The sequence below is a fragment of the Drosophila hydei genome, unplaced genomic scaffold, assembly GCF_003285905.1.
Source record: "Drosophila hydei strain 15085-1641.00,03,60 unplaced genomic scaffold, DhydRS2 tig00008131-arrow-arrow-pilon, whole genome shotgun sequence".
Taxonomy (NCBI): domain Eukaryota; kingdom Metazoa; phylum Arthropoda; class Insecta; order Diptera; family Drosophilidae; genus Drosophila; species Drosophila hydei.
In genome coordinates, this window is record NW_022045840.1 from 35,155 (window position 1) to 54,542 (window position 19,388).

The window sequence follows — 19,388 nt, forward strand, 5'->3', positions numbered from 1 at the left end:
GCAGCCGATGGGAGTCTGACGAACACTTGCGCCTGGCTTTGGCAGACTGAGACGGCGACGGCGACGGCGACGGCGATGGCGACGGCGACAGTGGCAGCAACAGCGGCAGCGGCAGCGGCAGTGACAGTGACAGGGGCGACGATGAAGACAGCTCAAAAAGTCACTTGCTCTTTCTTTTTGGGATGCCGGTTGATTAGATGTCTTCCGATGTTCAGCAAGGCGTTGTGTGCCAGTTTGGAACACATTTAACTGTACATACGTATATATATATAGAGTAGAGTACATAGCATATAGGCATCGTATCTATAGAATGCAACGGAGCGTTCTGCACGCCCTCGCCAAAGCATGTCCATTTGCATGTGCCATGCATCGCTAGTTCGTTCAGCATTCTGAATCGGATTTTGATTCAGTTTCAGATGCTGCTGCTGCCGCTGCTGCTGCTGATCTATTACGTTTGCCGCTTGAAAGAACGTGCTCCTGTTGCATATCATGAGATAAAATGTCATTGTGCCGCAATATACATATGTATGTATGCATGCTATATAGCCGCCGGCCACAGCATTGTCATCGGATCAGACACACATTCACACTCCCAGTCGTTCACTTAAGCCCCCTCTAGAGGCTCCCCTTGTGTATCATTAGAATTGTGAACCAAATGCAAAGATTTCAATTATAATAACAAACTTTTACCGGAAGTGCAGCCATGAAAATAAATTCATTTACGAACGTATCCATAGAACAGTTGCATAATAGTAAATAAATCTCTTATACATGTGCTCCCCTTGGGCTCTACGAAAGTGTGTCTTTAATTTAAGTTAGACTGCACTTTCATTATATATAGATCTTTAATTTAAGAATTTATCTGTGTTTATACATTTAAAAGAAAGTGAGACTATTAGCTATATCGTATTTAATTTCGATCCAGGCATCTGCTTTCCAGGAACTTCATTGTCCTGAAATAAAAATTAGATAATAATATTTTTAGCTATAGACATTATATATATTACATTAAAACTTATGAAATTATTTTATGAAATTATAAGCTTATGAAATTTACGATCAAGAAGAATCTAGTCTTCAAATTTGTAGACTAGCTAAGGCCATAAGTTCCCGAGTTCCATGAGCTTAAACTGAAGATGTCCAGCTATGCTCGTTAAATAATACCTATTCTATATATAATTCACAGAAGTTTTCCAAGTTGCCCAACCTAAGCAACATGCCTTGGGTATAACAAGATAAGACTTGGCCAAATTTCAATTATGGTTTATGTGTGTTGGCATAAATAAACAAATTTGTAAATTATTTTGGAGCTATTGCTGCTGATTGTTAAGTAAATATTTTTATAACGATTCCGCACTCTGTATCAGCCAAGAGTCCATTGAGGCCACATATATATACGTGATGATGATTCTCGACTTGAATCGAGCGTGACCTTTAACAACTTGATGTAGCTCATTCGAACTCCCGCAAAAGATGTGAAATGCGATCGCGTTCAATTAAAAGACAATTTGATCGAATTAATTAAATTAGATGTGGACATGCTGGGGCTCCGACAGCTGCGCAAACAAACTGCAAACCAATTAAAAAGAGGCGTCCGCAAGACTTAACCCGCTTCGCAGTGATCCACTTACTGAGCAGTCCAGTCACAATGGTAGAGTTGGGCAGTTCCAGTTTTATTTTGGATACATCGATGATATGGATAGAGGCTTGTTGTTTGAGTATGGTAGGTATTTTATTCGTCAACTCGACTACAATAACTGATTTCAATTAAAATAAGTACAGTGCTAAGTGCTTACAACCGACGCATTAGCAGGGTGCGGAGTTTGGTCGAACTTTAATCGGAATCAGGCCAAAATAAAAATAGCTCTTAACGTACTAAAAGTATAGGATTTATGGGGCCATAAATACAATTTAGAACTTATAAAATACAAACGGGATACAAGACCCTATGACTAAATCGTAATCGTATAATAAATAGCTGTTAAATGAGTTTCGTTTACGTTTTACTTTAGCTAATTGTTGTTCACAAACTATATTTATTCACACAGACAAACAACCAGTGGCAACCGTACCGTTATCGTTAATAATAAATAAACAAATGTCGTTACACAGATCCGACACAGAACTCTCGCGATCTATCTATCGCTGGGGACGGGTAGCTTCACTTTGACTTTGGAATGCAAACGCATTTGAATTCTGTATGCTTCGTGTAATTTCGTCCTACATATACATAATACGTATTACTTAAACAGCCCTGAATGAAAAGTAATGAATGATGGATGGTCTCTATATATCAGTACATAGCGATATATATATATTCGTAAATATACAATACAATTTGTAAACTATGCCTATAGGTTATTCAGTTGCGCACTGTCAGGATAGAGCGTTAACAGAACGTTCCTTTCCTCTCCTCAATCAATCGTCACAATAATCGATTACGTTAATTAGTCGTAACAGCACTAACCTAAGTAAAGAACGTCATTAATTGAACGAACGGTGCAGCTAGATGAGGCCGCGCTTCTTTTTGTAATCTTCCAGGTTCAGTGAACGCTTGGACACCGTCTCGGTTGGCTTGTTCGCCGGTTTGGGCAGAGAATTCGTGCTGTTCACTGAAACGAAAGGCATATTAGTGAGGTGTATTTCGAGTGGATAAGTGTTGTCAGCTTACCTGGCAGCGGTACATCTAGGTCTATGTCGAAGTCGTGCAACGAATACAAGCTGTAGTCTTTGCCATCGCCTGTCTTGGAATTGGATGTGCATGTTTCATTGGGTTTCTTTTTGCCTGGCGGCGGCGGAGGTAACGGAGCTGCCAGCACCTCGTCGTCGTCCTTTTTGGCACCCTTGAAGCCCATGCGCGGCTGAGTAATGCGCCGCGTAAATGGATCTGATATCTTCATGCCTTTGTTGGCACGCGCCTCCTCCATTATGGCCTTCTCTGCGTCCTGCACATTCCGCTTACGATTGCGATCGTTTATGTAGGAAATCAAATTAAGACTATGTGAGCGACGTTTGTCCAGCTCGGAGGCGCGACTCTCTAGCTGATCGATCTGCTGGCCCAGGTCGTTGGCAATGTCATAGTCACCGCGCAACATGGCCGCATCGCGCTCTTTCATGAGGCAGGTTTTCTTCATAGCATAGTTGGTGGGTCGATTCCGGAAGCGATTCTTCTCCTCAACGATCTTATCCACATCCTCGTCCTTGAACTCGTAGTTCAGCGCCTTTTTAATATCGTTTTGCTTGATCTCGATTAAATCAATTGTCGGCATGGGCACATGCTGCTGCTTGCAGACCTCATACCATTTGTTAAACTCGGTTTCAGTGAACTCCTGATTTGATATAAACTCTAAGCGGAAAACGCGCTCCTGAGTGCCGTGCTTGAGACGCAAGCCTCGATTGGTACGCGTCGTACCAAGTGTGTATATTTTGCCAGTCTCCACGACGCCAACAATCTCAGCCACTCGATACACGGGCTTCTGGCCGTTGTTGCCTATGCTGATGCGCACAAAGCAGTTGACCACAGTGCCCTCGAATATGGGTAAATTGACGAAACGCTCCATTTTAAAGCGAGACAATCGCAGTTTGTTTAAATCCTCTCGGGTGGTTATGAATACGGGACTCTTTGTGGTCTTTTCGTCGTCCTCAGAGTCGCTCGACGCTTTGCTGCTGTTTGAACGAGAACGCTTGCCCGCCGGCTTCTCTTCGTCGTCCCAGTCACTGCTGCCCGAATCATCAGAGTAGATCTCAGATGCTTTCAGTTTGACTGCCGACTTGCAGCCAGACACGCTTTCCAGTTCCTCCTTATCATCATCTCTGTCGCGTTCAGCTTGTCGCTTGGCTTCCTCCTCCTCTGCAATTTCAGACGAATTCGCTTTATTAGAATACCCATTTGTTATGTGATTTGGTACTTACCTCTCTTAGCTTTTCCTTCTCGCTTGGCTTTGAGCATGGCCATGGCGTTGCTTCGCTTGTCGTCAGTTTTGTTTGCCTCCACGTTCTTCTTGCGCTCCTTGGACCGCTCTTTGTGATCAAAATAGTCAGCCACATTGTTGGCATTTTGCTCATCAGCGCTTTTCTCAGCGCTACTACTGGTTGCTCCCGACGTAGAGCCGGAAGTTGATGGACCCTCGCGAATCGATGGCATGGGTGAGGGACTTTTGGCCGAAGCACGCGCCTCTATCGCACTACTCTTGATGGCATCCAGGTCGGCTGTGGTTGATGCAGGCACGGGTGGTGCCAAGTCCTTTGCCTTTTTGTTGCGCTTGTCCTTCTTCGACTTCTTTTTGGCACGGTCCCCTTTTGATTTTGATTTCTCATTCTTTTCGCCACGACGGGCGAGCTTCAGCTTCCTCTCGATCTCCCATCTGGTGCGCATAAGGTCACGCTGCTCGATGCGCTTGAAAATCTCTGTTTCGCGCTCCTTTTCGGATAGCCCATTGAGACGCTTGCGGTCCTCCTCATCGCCCATCAAGTCGTCATCGTAGCCATCATCAAACTCAGAATCGGAACTTGACGATGATGAGCTAGATGAATCGGAGCCACTGGCAGAGCCTGAGGATGACGTTGATTTGGACTTGGATTTGTCATTTTCCGAGTCACTGTCAGACACCTCCCCCTCTTCCTGCTCGCTGTGAACGTCTGTTTTTTTTGTTTCGGGCTCAGCACGTTTCTCTGCAGGTGCTGTTGCCTCATCCTGGCTGTCATCGTCCCAATTCTCCTCGGAAGAGCTCGAGTCTCTGCTAGTCTTCTTCGAGCGCTTCTTTTTCGAGGCTGGGGCGCTCGATTTATTGTTTGCCCAGTCCGAATCTGAATCAGATTTGGAGTTTGAGGTTTTTGTGGCATTGCTTGGCTTCTTTCTCTTTCTAGCTAGTGACAACAAGTCCTACGCGTAAAATAAATATAGATTTTTACAATATGATCTGCGCATTGATTTGTTACATGGCGAACGTTTGGGCAAGGCGTCTTTTGCCATTTCATGCGCTTTACTTACCGATTCTAAGTTGGTATCCGCGTCGCTATCACTATCGCTCGAATTTGAGTCGATTAGAGACTGCGTACGACGTTTTCCCATTGTAATTAAGTAAAATTTGTGCCAAACAACAAAGTTAACCTGCAAACAGTGTGAAAATAAATAACTAACATACATATATACAGCGACAAGGCCCTAACATTTCGTCAACTGTTATTAACAGCAAGCATTTATTTTTTCTCGCAAGAACTGCTGTCAATAAGGTAATAAATTACTTCATTATGCAACTTAGTGCCTTTTTGCTCAACACAGACCTACGGTACACAAATCATACGTATTGCCACTAATTTATAGAATCAATTTCAATTAAAAAACACCTTAACTCTAAATTCAGCGTTTGCTAACTTACTCCGATTCCTAGTCCCTAAAATTAAATGCGTGCTTTTCAACACTGCATAACAAAGAGCGGGTACTTATCGATAACTTATTGAATAAATGCTTATACGTATAATAGGAAAATTCTGAGTGACTGTTTAACAAAACAAAAGCCAAGTTAAATGACTGATTTTTAAATAAAACTAATGGGATCAGAATGTTTGGATACGTCATAAATTAGTTAACAGTCGATACCATTTTTCTTACAAACACTTGCACATTCAAGCATTGTACGATGTATTGCAGTAGCTTTAATCGATATAGTCGATATAATGTGACTGTGCAAAGCTAACTGCTATGAAATAGCGCGAAGTTTTTGAATTTATTGTATCTATAATTTGTGTGTTTTAATGAGAATATCTTTAGATAGTTTTCTTTGTCAATCAAAAGAAGATATCTGTCATAATGATAACACAAAATCATTTGTAAAATACGAATGTACTTAATGAATAGTCTCTAAGACCAAGCTAAATTGACATTTGATTAGGTTCTGAATCTATACACTTAATGGTGTGTGCTTCCTGGTGCAGACATCTTAACAAGTTCACTTTTCTAATGGGATAAATGCAGGGTATACAAATAATAGCATTGCTCACCTCTACGCAAAATTACTGTTAACATTATTGTTATAAATTATACAACGGTAATTGAGTTACATTACTATGCACACACTAATACACACACATTGATCACGCATTGCCGTTGACTGTAAAGAGACACCTTAAAATATGTGTTAGTCCAGGAAGGTGGTGATATAAATTACTGAAGACGTCGACTGAAGAGAAAGAGAGAGCAGGAGAGTGAGAGAGAGTGAGGGAGTGAGAGGAGACAGCGAACATCAAACAGGTGTACATTCAACATCGTACATTGACCGCTTCCGAAAAGTCTCGCTCTCTCTTAAGCCCGCTGGCTGGTCAGGTAGAACCCAAACAAGTTTGAGTTGCATGGTGGAGAGTTCGAACCAGACGCGGGCTTGTTGGTAAACAATTTCTTCGACAATCAAGATCACACACTTTCTGCACCAAGAAGTGCTCTTAGTTGAGCTCTTCCACATTCTCTTATATTGCGTCGCTCTTCTATTGCAGATATTGCCATATGACTCTGCTCCCTCTGCTCTCTTGAGAGGCAGCAGCAGCATGGCTTAAGTTGCGTCTGCAGAACTTTTTTATTTTTGTTTTATCTAACTTTTATAACAAGCAAGTCGAGTGTAGGAAAAACTTTAGTTCTGCGTTAGCCATCGAGTGGATAAGGTCGGCTTTCAACTGTGTTCAAGAAGTGTAGAAAATTATTTGTGATCTCGGTCTGGCTGTAAATGTTTGCCAAGTTCATCAAGTTGCAATAAGAAGATCATGCGATTTATGATATAATAAAATAGGAAAAACAGAAGCGAAAAGAAAGGAAACTGAAAGACAGAAAACAATTTCAATAAATAAGGTAAGTGATGCAACAGTTAATGAACTATAATAGCCATAGCATATGCTGTTTCCAAAGGAAACGATCATTAATATAGTTAACAATTAGCCTAATGACTTTTATTTCATATCAAAGTAAAATGATAAAAGCTCTTTTCGCTTCAATACACCTTTTGTCGGCCCATAAGACATGCGTGCATCATTCATATTTCTATGTAAATTAAGAGCTTCCACAAAACATAAAACATACAAAAAACCATTACCCTTACTGGCCCAGCTTAAGAATAAAAAGAAAAAAAAACCATTACACTTACTGAGGAATGACTAAGAAAAATCACAAAAAACATGTTAACCGGTTTATTCGAACCGCCGCGACACACGGAGGAGGGCGTCGATCGTCGTACCTCATAGGAGGAGAGCAGTGCAAAGAAAGATTCTGGAAGACTGCAGTGGGAAAAAGCAGCGGCATTGGGAGCTGCGCGTCTCAGATCGCCAGCCCAAGCAGCTAAAAAGCACATAAAACACACTCTGCCTGAATGCGATTCTCAAACAGCATTCACAACATCCGTCAAAAACATAATGAACGGTAGCGCTATCCAGTTATGGACGATTCGATTTTGTAACAGTTGCTTTAGCCCTTGCAGACGCCGATGAACAGCTAGTTAGATAACCAGCAATTAGCTCTGCGGCCAGATATGTGAGGAAAAGAATCTATAATCTATAATTTTATTGCCCAATTACCGTTCTTAACACATTTGGGCGTAATAGAAGAAGTTGTTATGAAGCCAAATTCTGAGAGATTTCTCAAACTAAGAAATTCAAATAAAATTTTTTAGAAATTTTTAATTTACTCTTAAGCAATTTTTGCTTTTATTTTCTCTCTTTTTTATAGAAAGTTATAGCGGATAATATTTGAATTTTTAGTGTTAATTAAAGTTCATTAAATATTTAGATATTATTTGAACATGAAGATGAAAGACATAAAAACGTTATATATTTTATTTAAATGAAGCAGAAGCAAAATGATATAGATATACATATAGATATAGATGTAGATATAGCTATAGATATATATAGATATAGATATAGATAAAGATATAGATATAGATATAGATATAGATATAGAAACAGTTACAGATATAGACCAAATATACATATATATAGAGTTATATAGTTACAATCATAAACACAAATACACATTTCTCTTTAGCTGATATCCATTTAATACCCATAATCTTTTTAGTAATCCCAATTCAACGTCAGCTACAAATATTTATAAATTTTTGTCTTGAGTCATCTCCCGAAAATATAATTTCTTTCTATTGACATAATCATTCCATATGTTGAATTTGTTGGACACACAAGACAAAAGCCAATTGAAGTTTGTAGAAGATAAACAAATGTGGATAAACTTAACGGAGTCTTGGGCTAGCCAATTCGATCATAAATTAGCCATATAATTGACCGCTAACACCTAAAGAAACAGAACAGCTAATAAGTGTGTCAAATACAGCTATGACACTCACACACACACACGCACACACACAGCGTCCAGTTGGGAGTTGTTAAGAGGCTTTAGATTATCGAATCGGTAGATGGAGGCAAATGCCTTGTATGTATTTCTATGCATAGTAGTATATGCACCGTTACGAATCCAAGATTTGCTGTGATAAACGCCTATTGAAAATTTCGACTACTGCATGACACAGATAATCGAGCCGGGCCGGGCCGCTTGTTGAATCAATGAAATTGGCCGACCTCGCAGCATGCAGAATAGAGAGAAAGTTCTTTCAACGGGTTTTTTTCATTTCTTTTTCTTTTTTTTTTTGGTTATATTGATTTTGGTTTCTTGGCTTCGACTGTTAAATGACATCACGCACCTTACTACAAATTCCAGAATTATAAAGTCTATTTGTATAGCGACTAGAAGTGGGTAACTGGGCTAAATCATGAAGCTGTGCAAATATTTAAATACTTTTTGCATAGTGTTAAGATTTTGGCTTGAGACTCGAATTATAATACTTGAATAGTAATAGTAATCTTAAGTCTTTTCTCAAAAGTCCCTAAACTCATTCTCAAGAGACCTTTGTAAACCTTATAGATAAGAAAGATTAGATTAAAGTCTCTTTGTAGCAGTGCTAGAGTAGAGTGTAGCAACAATACTTTTTCCAGGGTATCTACTAGTCTTTGCTACTTGCAATACCCTCCACTCGCTAATTAAAATTTTTGCTAGACTTCAAAGAATCTGCTGATAATATATTATTAAATATCCATAGAAACCTGGCGGCTATATTACAGTTAAGTATCTTGCACTCGTCCAATTAGCTTAGCATTCTCTAATTAGACTTCTCGCAGTTATAAAATATGTCATAGGAAATGTGTGCAAAAATTAATGTTTTCAAATTTAATTAGCAAATTTGTAATGTGGGAAATGTTGAAAGCAGAGAAGAGTTTGAATTTGAGGTGCGATAACAGTAAAATTTCTTAAAGACCTGGAGTCATACAAAGGAATAATAATAATGAAGTCAGCTTAGGGCACAGCTCAGCTGAGTATACCCCTTCACTTACATGTCACGAGTGTCCACAGGGTATACAAATTGACCTCATTATTGTGTGGGTTTTCTAAGCATTCAAAGTGAAGAAGCAGAGACAGATGACCACGTATCTAACTGCTGGTGAAATTGAACAAGTGAATCTCAGCATACCAATTCATATCTCTCTCCCTCTCTCTCTCCCTCTCTCTCTCGCTCTTTGTGTGTGAAGTTTAATGTGTGCAATAAAAGGCTATTTGCATATCTATTCGGACTTCACTCGGCGATACAGTTCAGTTTATATGGTTTGTTTTTATTGTTCCCAATTATAATGTTTGGATACCAAAAGTGGGGCTTTAGACATCCCAAACTAACTAAGCAAACGCATTGAATTAAATTTAACTGCAGAGGAAATGGCTTTTTAAAGAAGAAAGCCGGTTTATATTTTGGTGAAAATTGTTATTGGTGTAGGCAGGTAGCCAGCCAGCCAGCCACACCAGGTAGGTATTCGAGTAGGTGTGTGTGTGTCGGTGTATATCAAATACCGTTGCTTCCAGTTGCGTCGACATTGTTGCCAATGAAGATTAGGGTGCACGGCTTTCTGGCCATGGGGCTGTGGAGCTTTTGTTGTTGCAGCGGCAGCAGCAGCCGCAGCCGCAGCAGCATGCAATTTTCATGTTTGGCTCTGCAAGAAGCACGCCACCATACACAGGTATTACTGTATGTGTGTACGCACACACATGATCAACCCAGTAAAATTCACTGTTAGAATAACAAGTTTTTCGACCTGCAAGTTCAATTTTTAGTGAGATGAAGAACATAGCCATAGCCATAGCCATAGCCGTTGCTAACTAGTCGCTGGCCAGTCGTTGCGCTTGGAAAACGCTGCTAATTGGAAATGAGACGCTTAAGAGCAGCCAAAAGAAAACTCAGCTAATGCATATGTATGTCTATGTGCTGCCATATACATATGTATGTGCCTCTATGCCTATGTGTGCGTGGCTTATTTCTTTATGCGATTATTCCCGGCACGCAGTGCGAGGCGCAAGTTTCTCGAGATCTTATTTGAAGTCTGGTATGCAGCATTATCGAAAATCAAAGCGTCTTTCAAATTTTTTATGCCCCGAAGCGACTTTCGGGAAAGTGAAATTGGGCGAAAAGCCGCCGCCAGACTTGCCATGGCTGTCTATTGCCATTGTCATGCTCTTAACTAGCCGCTCTCTAATGCAAACCCAAAGCACGTCTCAGCGAGAAGTTGGCCTACAAATGTGAGATAACGTTACATAGATCGATTTCCAAATGCCTCCCCTGCAAGGTGTTGCTACCAGCAGAGTCAATTTATAATTTTAATTTATATATCAACATAACCATACAGTAAATCTCATCTGGAGTTCTTTAACTAGGAGGAGTAGGAAGAGCTCACAACCTTTTTATTATCTTCCAGTCTTCGCAACTATGAAGCATAAATGTTGTTGACCATTAGCTCGGCAACTGTGAAGCTTGAAGCCAGCTTGAGCCAGCGAACCAGAACAGGCATAAAAGGTCACTCACTCCCCAAAGAGGTAATTGACTTTCCTCGTACTCAATAGTCCATGAGGTCACTTACGTGCGCCATTGTTATGAAATATTCTGCTAGACCCCGGGCCGGACTCTTGACTGGATATCTCAGCTTAATTATATGGCGCGTTCTGCGCGTTCGCAAATAAATTGATGTGTATCAAAAACGATTGCAAGTGCTTATAATCTTTCAATTATAAGAGAAGCCAATTTAAGTCAAAGCATTGTTCATAGTTTTTCAAGAATTGAAATGATTCTCTCCAAGCTTTGTAGGCAGTTAAATACGCTCTATAGAAAGTAACTCGAAAACTTTCAAACTAAGCTTTGCATAGAACTCTGGAACAGCTGGAGAGGGCGTTCGAAGCTCTATGGCTAATGGAGGTCAACTTTTGCTCTAGTTTTGCTGTGAACTTCAACGCTAATGGGCGTGGCAAAGCATTTAACATCGAACAAGATAGAATATTAATCATGTTTAGCATTCGGTGGGAAAAGGCTAATTAACGACCGAGTAGATAACTTCATTCAACAAATCCACTTTCGAGATACAGTTTCTCATTAGAGAAGTCAAAGTCAAAGTGAATAATTGAAGCCAGTGGCTTATCAATAAGTGCGCGGTATTTGCTAGTCGAGCACAGCCTAAGTAGAGCTATTTTGTTCTATATATATTTATGAATATTTCTAGCATTCACGCTTTATTTATTTATACTTTTAGCCCTCCATTTGAATAGTCATAATGGCTTATGGAGCATTTAGCCACAGGTTTTTGCAATTCGTTGCGCTGGGTGTCTTAATGCTGAGCATGACTCAGGCCCAGGCCCAGGAGACGGCGACCACAGACAGCCCAGATCTACTGACTGAGCCCAGCGAACAGACGACTTTGGTAACGGACCCAACGTTGGGCGAGACAACAACGGAGATTCCAGCGACAGTCGATGTGGTGCCTGCCATCGAGACTGAGAATCGTAATGCAGCCTTTGATCTCTCAGCTGCTGCCGATGTGGATTCGAATGAGAGCAACTTGAGCAATGGGCGCTGCGCATCGGGTGCAGTCGGCTTCGAAATTGTCACTGGGTAGGTTGAAGAAAGTTCGCACCTGTTGGAAAATTTGCAATTTTAATTAAGCTCTGTCATAAGTCGGCGATTTATTTATATATTTTTGTTTTTGTTTCTTTTTCTTGTTTTCAGCTATGTATTTTCAGCACCTGGCAAGCTGGTGGATTCCCTGCCTGGCACTTTAATGCTGACGGATTGTCTGACAACCTGCCTTAAGAACACAACCTGTCAGTCCGTTAACTACGAGACAGGTCTCTGCGTGCTATTTTCAGCACATGCTGATCAGCTGCCAGGTGAAAACATTTTAAATCCTAATTTAGCAAATATTAATTTGCATATTTAGACAGGGCAGAATATAAAGTTGTAATTGGCTAATTAAATGATTTTCTTCTTTCCTTTCAGGCGCCTTAACCAAGTCGCAGTTTCCGGTTTTCACAATCTATGCACAGAAATCTTGCCTCTCCGCGAAGCCCTGCTCGCGGGCGTGGGTCGTGGACCGCGTTCAAAACTACAAACTGAAGTCGGAAGTTAAGCGCCGCTTCTCAGTGGGATCTCGGCGGGAATGCTACGACCTGTGCCTCATCGAAACGGAATTTACATGCAGGTAAAATCACTTTAAAGTACAGAGATTTTGCTTTTCGGCGATGAAGTATGAATATGAATGTGAATGTGAATGTGAATATGAATATGAATAGTAGTATGAATATCAGTATGAAAATGAGTTTGAATATGAATATGAATATGAATATGAATATGAATATGAATATGAATATGATTATGAATATGAATATGAATATGAATATGAATATGAATATGAATATGAGTATGAATATGAATATGAATACGAATACAAATATGAATATGAATATGAATACAAACATAAATATGAATAAGAATATGAATATAAATATGAATATGAATATGCCTATGCCTCTGCCTCTGCCTCCGCCTCTGCCTCTGCCTCTGCCTCTGAATCTGCCTCTGCCTCTGCCTCTGCCTCTGCCTCTGCCTCTGCCTCTGCCTCTGCCTATGCCTCTGCCTCTGCCTCTGCCTCTGCCTCTGCCTCTGCCTCTGCCTCTGCCTCTGCCTCTGCTTCTGCCTCTGCCTTTGCCTCTGCCTCTGCCTCTGCCTCTGCCTCTGCCTCTGCTTCTGCCTCTGCCTTTGCCTCTGCCTCTGCCTCTGCCTCTGCCTCCGCCTCTGCCTCTGCCTCTGCTTCTGCTTCTGCTTCTGCCTCTGCCTCTGCCTCTGCCTCCGCCTATGCCTCCGCCTCTGCCTCTCCCTCTGCCTCTGAATATGATATAAATTTGAATATGAACATGACAAATATTATATGTTTATGAATACAAACTCTATTCAACCATTCTATACATTTATTCTATTCAACTGTCTACAGATCAGCGAACTTTAACAGAGATACAGGCGCCTGCGAGTTGAGTGAAATGGATCGTTCGACGCTGGCTGGCACGAATGCTTTCCAGGCTATGGAAGGCAGCGACTATCTGGAGAATCATTGCATCGAGGAGCCGAATAAGCTATGTGAATTCAAGCGACTGCCTGGACGCATTCTAAAGACAGTTGACTCGGTCTACCAGGAAGTGAGCAGCGTGGACGAGTGCCGTGAGCTGTGTCTCAATTCCCCATACAGGTGCGCACATACACACATATTTATTGTTATGTAATCTACATTTCTTAGATATAATATCTTCTCATCTCTGTAGGTGCCACTCGTATGACTACAATGACACGGGCGACATGGTCTGCCGTCTGTCGCATCACAGCCGCGCCACGCTGACGGACGTGCAAGATCCGTACCTAGAGGTGCCTGAGGCCTCGACCTATGAGCTCGCCTCTTGTTACAATGTGACGATTGAGTGTGGAGGAGGAGATATGTTGGCCAAGATTCGCACCTCGAAGCTGTTCAGCGGCAAGGTCTACGCCAAGGGCTCGCCAAGATCGTGCTCAGTGGATGTGAGAAGCGCCCTGGACTTCGAGCTGCGCATGAACTATCATGATCTGGAGTGCAATGTGCGTCAGAGCCAGAGTGGACGTTACGTCAATGACATTATCATACAGCATCACGATATGATAGTCACATCTTCCGATCTGGGTCTTGCCTTGGCCTGCCAATACGATCTGACCAACAAGTCGGTGACCAATGGCGTCAACCTGGATGTGCGCGGCGATCTGACGCCCGCCCTATCGGAGGAGGTCATTGTCGACTCGCCCAATGTCATAATGCGTATTACTTCGCGCGATGGCTCCGATATGATGCGCTCTGCCGAGGTGGGTGATCCGCTGGCGCTCAAATTCCAAATCATGGATGAGCAGAGTCCCTATGAAATTTTCGTTCGCGAGCTGGTCGCCTTGGATGGCGTAGACAACTCGGAGATCACGCTGATCGACTCTAATGGCTGTCCCACCGATCACTTCATCATGGGCCCCATATACAAGAGTGAGGGCTCCACCAAGATCTTGCTATCCAACTTCGATGCCTTCAAGTTCCCATCCAGCGAGGTTGTGCAATTCCGCGCCTTGGTCACCCCCTGCATGCCCAGCTGTGAGCCCGTTCAGTGCGATCAGGAGGATACCAGCGGCGAGTACAGATCTCTGCTCTCCTATGGCCGTAAGCGTCGCTCGCTGAACACAACAGGTGAGTTGATGGGCGCATTTGAAAGATAAGATTTCTTCAATCTGATTTCAATTTAGCCACCTTTGAGCTGCGTCAGAAACGTGAGGTCAAGACACCCTCAGACATGCTACTCGTTCAGTCCATTCAAATCACTGACAAATTCGGCTTCGATGAGCAACAGAGTCGTAAGTCCAATATCGGTGGATATTCGGATAACAATGAGACGGAATTCACAACCACAAATCCCGGTCGCGGCTTCTGTGTCAATGCATTTGGTAAGTTGTCCTTTCATATTTCTGTTTTTAAAAGGAGGAAGGATGGAAACATCGATCTGCGGTGCACTTATTTAATGTAGGACTGCACTCAGATGTAGGAGCTGTAATACCATAGGGCACAAGTGTCTTTCGTATGCTCCTTTACTCAATTTGTTTTGGAGCGCCAGGAGGTAGCAGTCAATAATCTTGTTCATGCTTAAGCAGAGGGGTTAGATTGGTTTAGTTAAGATCACAGGTTAACTGCAGTCACTCCGTTCTTCTTCTCTCTGACTTTTTTGATAGGTCTCACATATCATTCTAATTATCGCATAAATATTCAAGGAGTGCGTCGTATTAATCTCATTTCCTAATAAATTTCAATCACCTAATTATATAAGTGTCATTATTATATAAGAGCTACTATCAACCCTGTCCTTATTTTAAATAAATGTATTTCAAAATTTAATAATCTTTATAATAACATTCGCTTTCTCTCTAACTTCCAGGACTCATCACAGCTGCCACCTTTTTCCTGCTCACCCAATTGGCTATAATTGGCATTTGGACCGTTTGCTATCAGCGCCGGCAGAAGCTGCAAGCTTATCAGCATTCTTATTAGGTTTTACACTTTTGCTAAGTTTCGAACTCAGATCGAACAGGTTCAAGTTTCAACAGGTGCGAACGACGATAACGGGTGACACATATATATAGCTCACATATATATATATCTGATACTTGGCAGCCTTGGAATTGGTCTTGTCTAGTCATGGCTCGATTTGGGTGTAGAATATAAATAGAAATCTCGCGGATTGTTTGTTGGTTAATGGATACTTATATTTCAGTTCTACTATTTATATATTTCGTACCTACCTTATGTACTATGTACTTGGCCCTGTTTTCCACACTTATGAAGGCAGTTTGAGAACTGCCTTCGTGACTTCGGAAATAACAAGAGAAACCACTCAGAAAGCACTTTAAATTAACTTTATTTAATTTATATACTAACTTAGTTGAATACAGAACTTTCCCTAAAGCAGCACAGACATCACATATTATTTATTTATATATATTATATATTTATTTTTATTTTCTGATATATAATATATATATATATATATGTTTTTCCCTAAATGAATATATATATATTTTATATATAGAACATGTATTATTGCCGATATATGTATTTAATTTAATTTAAATAAAAATTGCCTTAAATATAAAAGAATTCAATGAATTGCGTTTGCCAGCGGCTTGTTTATACCACAATAATGCGAATGGTTTCCTAACTTAATTGGAATGACGAACAAAAGATGTGAAATGGAATTGAGTTTTTTGCCAGTTTCGACTGTAACAAGGTAATATTGGTGTGGCTCTTAGAGACACCTGCGCTAATTAAAGCTTTCTAATGCTGGCAGCATAAAATCGCATTATGCCCATACTTTCGATCAGAATCAACATCCGACTTAAGACTTGTTCTTGATTCGTGACCTACACCGATGACAAAGCAACTTCTGGCTGCCGGACAGAATGGAGTGAATAAAAGACCTCAACTAAGGTCGAAAACTACTTCGAAGTGAGAAGTTTATATGTATAGATTTTTGGCAACGGCAAGCACTTTGAATAGTTGCCAGCTGTGGCTATTGAGCCTTTGCTTGGAATAGGCAATTCGACTTCAGATCACACACAATTTAAGTAGAAGAAAGCTAAGCTTGATTGCAGTTTAGAAGTGATTCGCTTACAGAACTCGTATAGATACAATTCTCTATAAACTACAAAGACTGGGCAGAGTCTTCAGAGTAGAGTTCATTCTGTATTTGTTATAACAATAATCATAGGAAACAACTGTTTTGTAATCGCTCGTGGAGTCATAGAGAAATATAATTATTTTATGCAATATGCGTTCATCTGTTCAGCTGCCTCACCTCTAATCAAGCTAAAGACTTGCAATTTGAAATATATAATCGCGTGTTGCCTGGCCTTAAAAAATTGTTGGCTATGTCTGGGGGATTGGCCTAAGATTTCAATCAGAACATTAGAATTATTAAAATTTAATTAGTTATATCAGGACTGAACGACTAGAAGATATCTTAGCTACCTGTAGCATTGAAGCTAAGCTTAAAATAAATATATAAAATATAGGTTCAAAATGCATAGACAATAGACAGCTGAATAAACGAACATGGCTAGATCGAGTTTTATTAAGAATATGTGTACATTTAATGGGATCTGCCTAGCCTTGGTTTGCCTGGAAAATACATATTCATAAAACCATTTCCATTATCAATTTATTCAGGTTAGCTAACTGAAAATTAAATGAAAGCTATATTTTATATATTATAATATTATACTAGAGCTAAGATCAGGAAGTTTTGAAGTACTTTACTTACAGATAAAGCTTTCTGAGCTAAGTCAAATGGCGCATGATCTTCAAGTGAAATTAACGTAAATATTCACAAACAACTTTACCCCGATCTTGACTAACAGTTAAGCAGAGTTGCAGCTAGTTTCCCAGCTGTTTCCTGGGAACAGCGCAGAGCGTCTGTAATGACTGCTAAATTGTCACCTATTATGCTCGTTTGCTTGTTTGGCATTTTATCTCTCGATATTTCCATAATGATGCGTGTCAATGTGCATTGTTTGTCATAGTGAGAGGCAGAGTACGCCCAAATCTGAAGAGTAAATCTGAAGTACATTCTTTCGATGTGGCTTGCATGCTGGTCCTAATTAAAAACTTTCCTAATTTTGTAATTTGAAAGACACTGAACGACGACGACGACAATGAAGACGATGACGACCTTTCAGCAAAGTGCTTAGTTGGCGCGGAATTCTTGAGAGGCCTCAACTATATAGCTATATAACTATATAGCTGTTGTTGCTGTTGCTGTTGTTTTTGCTGTGTAAGTGAATTAATTGAGATGAATGCACCTAACTGTGTGCGAGGGAGCGAGGACCAGCCAGACAGCAGTTACCTGCTTGAATGTGTTTGCTCTACCAGCAGATAAAGATACAAATCTGCACGAAGCCTGTTTCCTGTTGGCTCCGAGGGTGCATTAATTTGCATGATGCACACCATCGGCTGCAACTCCACTTATATACACACAAATATATATATATGTATATATATATATATATATATATTTATATGTATATCGTGCTTGAAGCAGGTGCGCATCAGAATGCTGGCCGCTGGATAATGGCGCACAGCATCGCCATGGCAATGAGTGGAACGTCCAACCCACATCTTAAAGTGAATCGCGGCTGGGGCAGCCTGGCTGCCTGGCTGCCTGGCTACCCGGCCTTACTTTGCCACATGGTGTCGCCAATAATGATAATGTTGCCACAGAGTGCACATTATTTTGGCTAAATTCAAGTGGGCGTTCGCGTTCCAAGAACCTCTTCAGTTTTCATTTACAGTTGTTGCTGCTGTTGCTGCGTGCTTCGTTATTTTAGAAAAGTAAATAGTTCTTAATTGCGCATGGACTAGGAATAACTATATAAGAATAACACTTACCACTTTCTATAGCGCGCCAACGAAACAGGCATCAAAGCAAAAACGGCCCCACTTTGATACCTTTTTCTGAACTTCTGTAAGGCAGTTCGATTTTATATAGCTAAGCGGGCGTAAAAATTAAATATTTAAAGATATTTTGAAAGTATAGAACACTTTTTTATATAAGAAATAACTTTTACTGGAATACTACTTTTAGATCAAAGTTTTTTAGGTGTATTGCTGAGATAGTTAAGAGATCTTAAGGGAAAAATATATTTTTTATGGAAGAAAAACTTAAGATAAATATTTTGTATTCCCTTAAGCTTAAACCTGTCATTCTATAAATATAAACAGATCACTGGGCATGTAAAGGTCTGCCAAAATATTTCTCTCAGTGTAATTTCTTTGTTTTATTGCAGCAAACAATTAAAATACCCTCACCAAACAGCTATTTACTCATTTAGAGAGTATTCGAATCTTTGACTGAAGACATCATTACACTGAGAGAGAGAGGGGCAAACATTTAGCTTATGCAGCAGCATGTACTAGTTAGCTGTAGGAGTGGCATTTGCTCAGTGTAGGCACAAGGGCATTGATGAACGAGTGTTTGATATAGTCCATGGAGGGCTGCTAAAAATGATCTCATGAGATTGGAGCGCAATGTGGCCAACTGTCGTGCCAAGTTGAATACATTTTTCAATAAAAGGGCTGCACGAATGTGTTCCTCTCGACTCTCAATGCTCGACTCTCGACTCTCGACTGGCTGTACCAACAAAGCAATTAGATTTCTGCACCTCATTATCCACACGAAAAGCATTCGTGCCATTAAAAAATTACTTTTCCAAGTGTACCAAGGTAAACGATCTTAGGCAACTAGCTGCATACGATACACGGGCTGCGCATAAACCGACTTAGTGGCTGCTTCCATTTAATGCCTAATGTTTGTATAAACTGCTTAAAACATGTTGTTGGCTAGTTCGCCTCCGGTAGTTAATCTCTGCGATAACACTGGGACCTTCAATGTCACCAGCGCCACAGAGAGCATTGACACCGCATGT

At 40.7% G+C, this 19,388-nt stretch overlaps 2 protein-coding genes across 3 annotated transcripts; one reads left to right on the top strand and one right to left on the bottom strand.

Moving 5' to 3' along the window:
* Positions 1–2,283: 2,283 nt before the first annotated feature.
* Positions 2,284–5,447, bottom strand: LOC111595255 (RNA polymerase-associated protein Rtf1). Of its 2 annotated transcripts, none has more exons than XM_023308902.2 (5): positions 5,379–5,447; positions 4,991–5,110; positions 3,913–4,882; positions 2,672–3,850; positions 2,284–2,612 (listed from the first exon to the last, which is right to left on the bottom strand). In XM_023308902.2, exons 2-5 carry the CDS (start codon positions 5,069–5,071, stop codon positions 2,506–2,508), a joined length of 2,337 nt encoding a protein of 778 aa, XP_023164670.2. In that variant the 5' UTR covers positions 5,072–5,110; positions 5,379–5,447; the 3' UTR covers positions 2,284–2,505. The 2 variants fall into 2 exon arrangements, with proteins under 2 accessions (XP_023164670.2, XP_023164669.2); XM_023308901.2 differs by lacking the exon at positions 5,379–5,447 and adding an exon at positions 5,284–5,365.
* A 6,175-nt stretch (positions 5,448–11,622) lies between these two features.
* LOC111595254 lies at positions 11,623–15,879 on the top strand. The gene is made up of 7 exons (XM_030225405.1): positions 11,623–11,975; positions 12,090–12,250; positions 12,360–12,561; positions 13,351–13,602; positions 13,676–14,607; positions 14,664–14,861; positions 15,347–15,879. Exons 1-7 carry the CDS (start codon positions 11,638–11,640, stop codon positions 15,457–15,459), a joined length of 2,196 nt encoding a protein of 731 aa, XP_030081265.1. The 5' UTR covers positions 11,623–11,637; the 3' UTR covers positions 15,460–15,879.
* Positions 15,880–19,388: the final 3,509 nt, after the last annotated feature.

What these genes read in the sequence shown, in the direction of transcription:
- LOC111595255 (XM_023308902.2), bottom strand. Translation starts at nt 5,071, where the DNA reads ATGGGAAAACGTCGTACGCAGTCTCTAATCGACTCAAATTCGAGCGAT. An exon ending in CGGATACCAACTTAGAATCG is followed by an intron (nt 4,883 to 4,990) that starts GTAAGTAAAGCG and finishes TTTTACGCGTAG; the next exon opens with GACTTGTTGTCACTAGCTAG. An exon ending in AGAAGGAAAAGCTAAGAGAG is followed by an intron (nt 3,851 to 3,912) that starts GTAAGTACCAAA and finishes CTGAAATTGCAG; the next exon opens with AGGAGGAGGAAGCCAAGCGA.
- LOC111595254 (XM_030225405.1), top strand. Translation starts at nt 11,638, where the DNA reads ATGGCTTATGGAGCATTTAGCCACAGGTTTTTGCAATTCGTTGCGCTG. An exon ending in TCGCTCGCTGAACACAACAG is followed by an intron (nt 14,608 to 14,663) that starts GTGAGTTGATGG and finishes ATTTCAATTTAG; the next exon opens with CCACCTTTGAGCTGCGTCAG. An exon ending in CTTCTGTGTCAATGCATTTG is followed by an intron (nt 14,862 to 15,346) that starts GTAAGTTGTCCT and finishes TCTAACTTCCAG; the next exon opens with GACTCATCACAGCTGCCACC.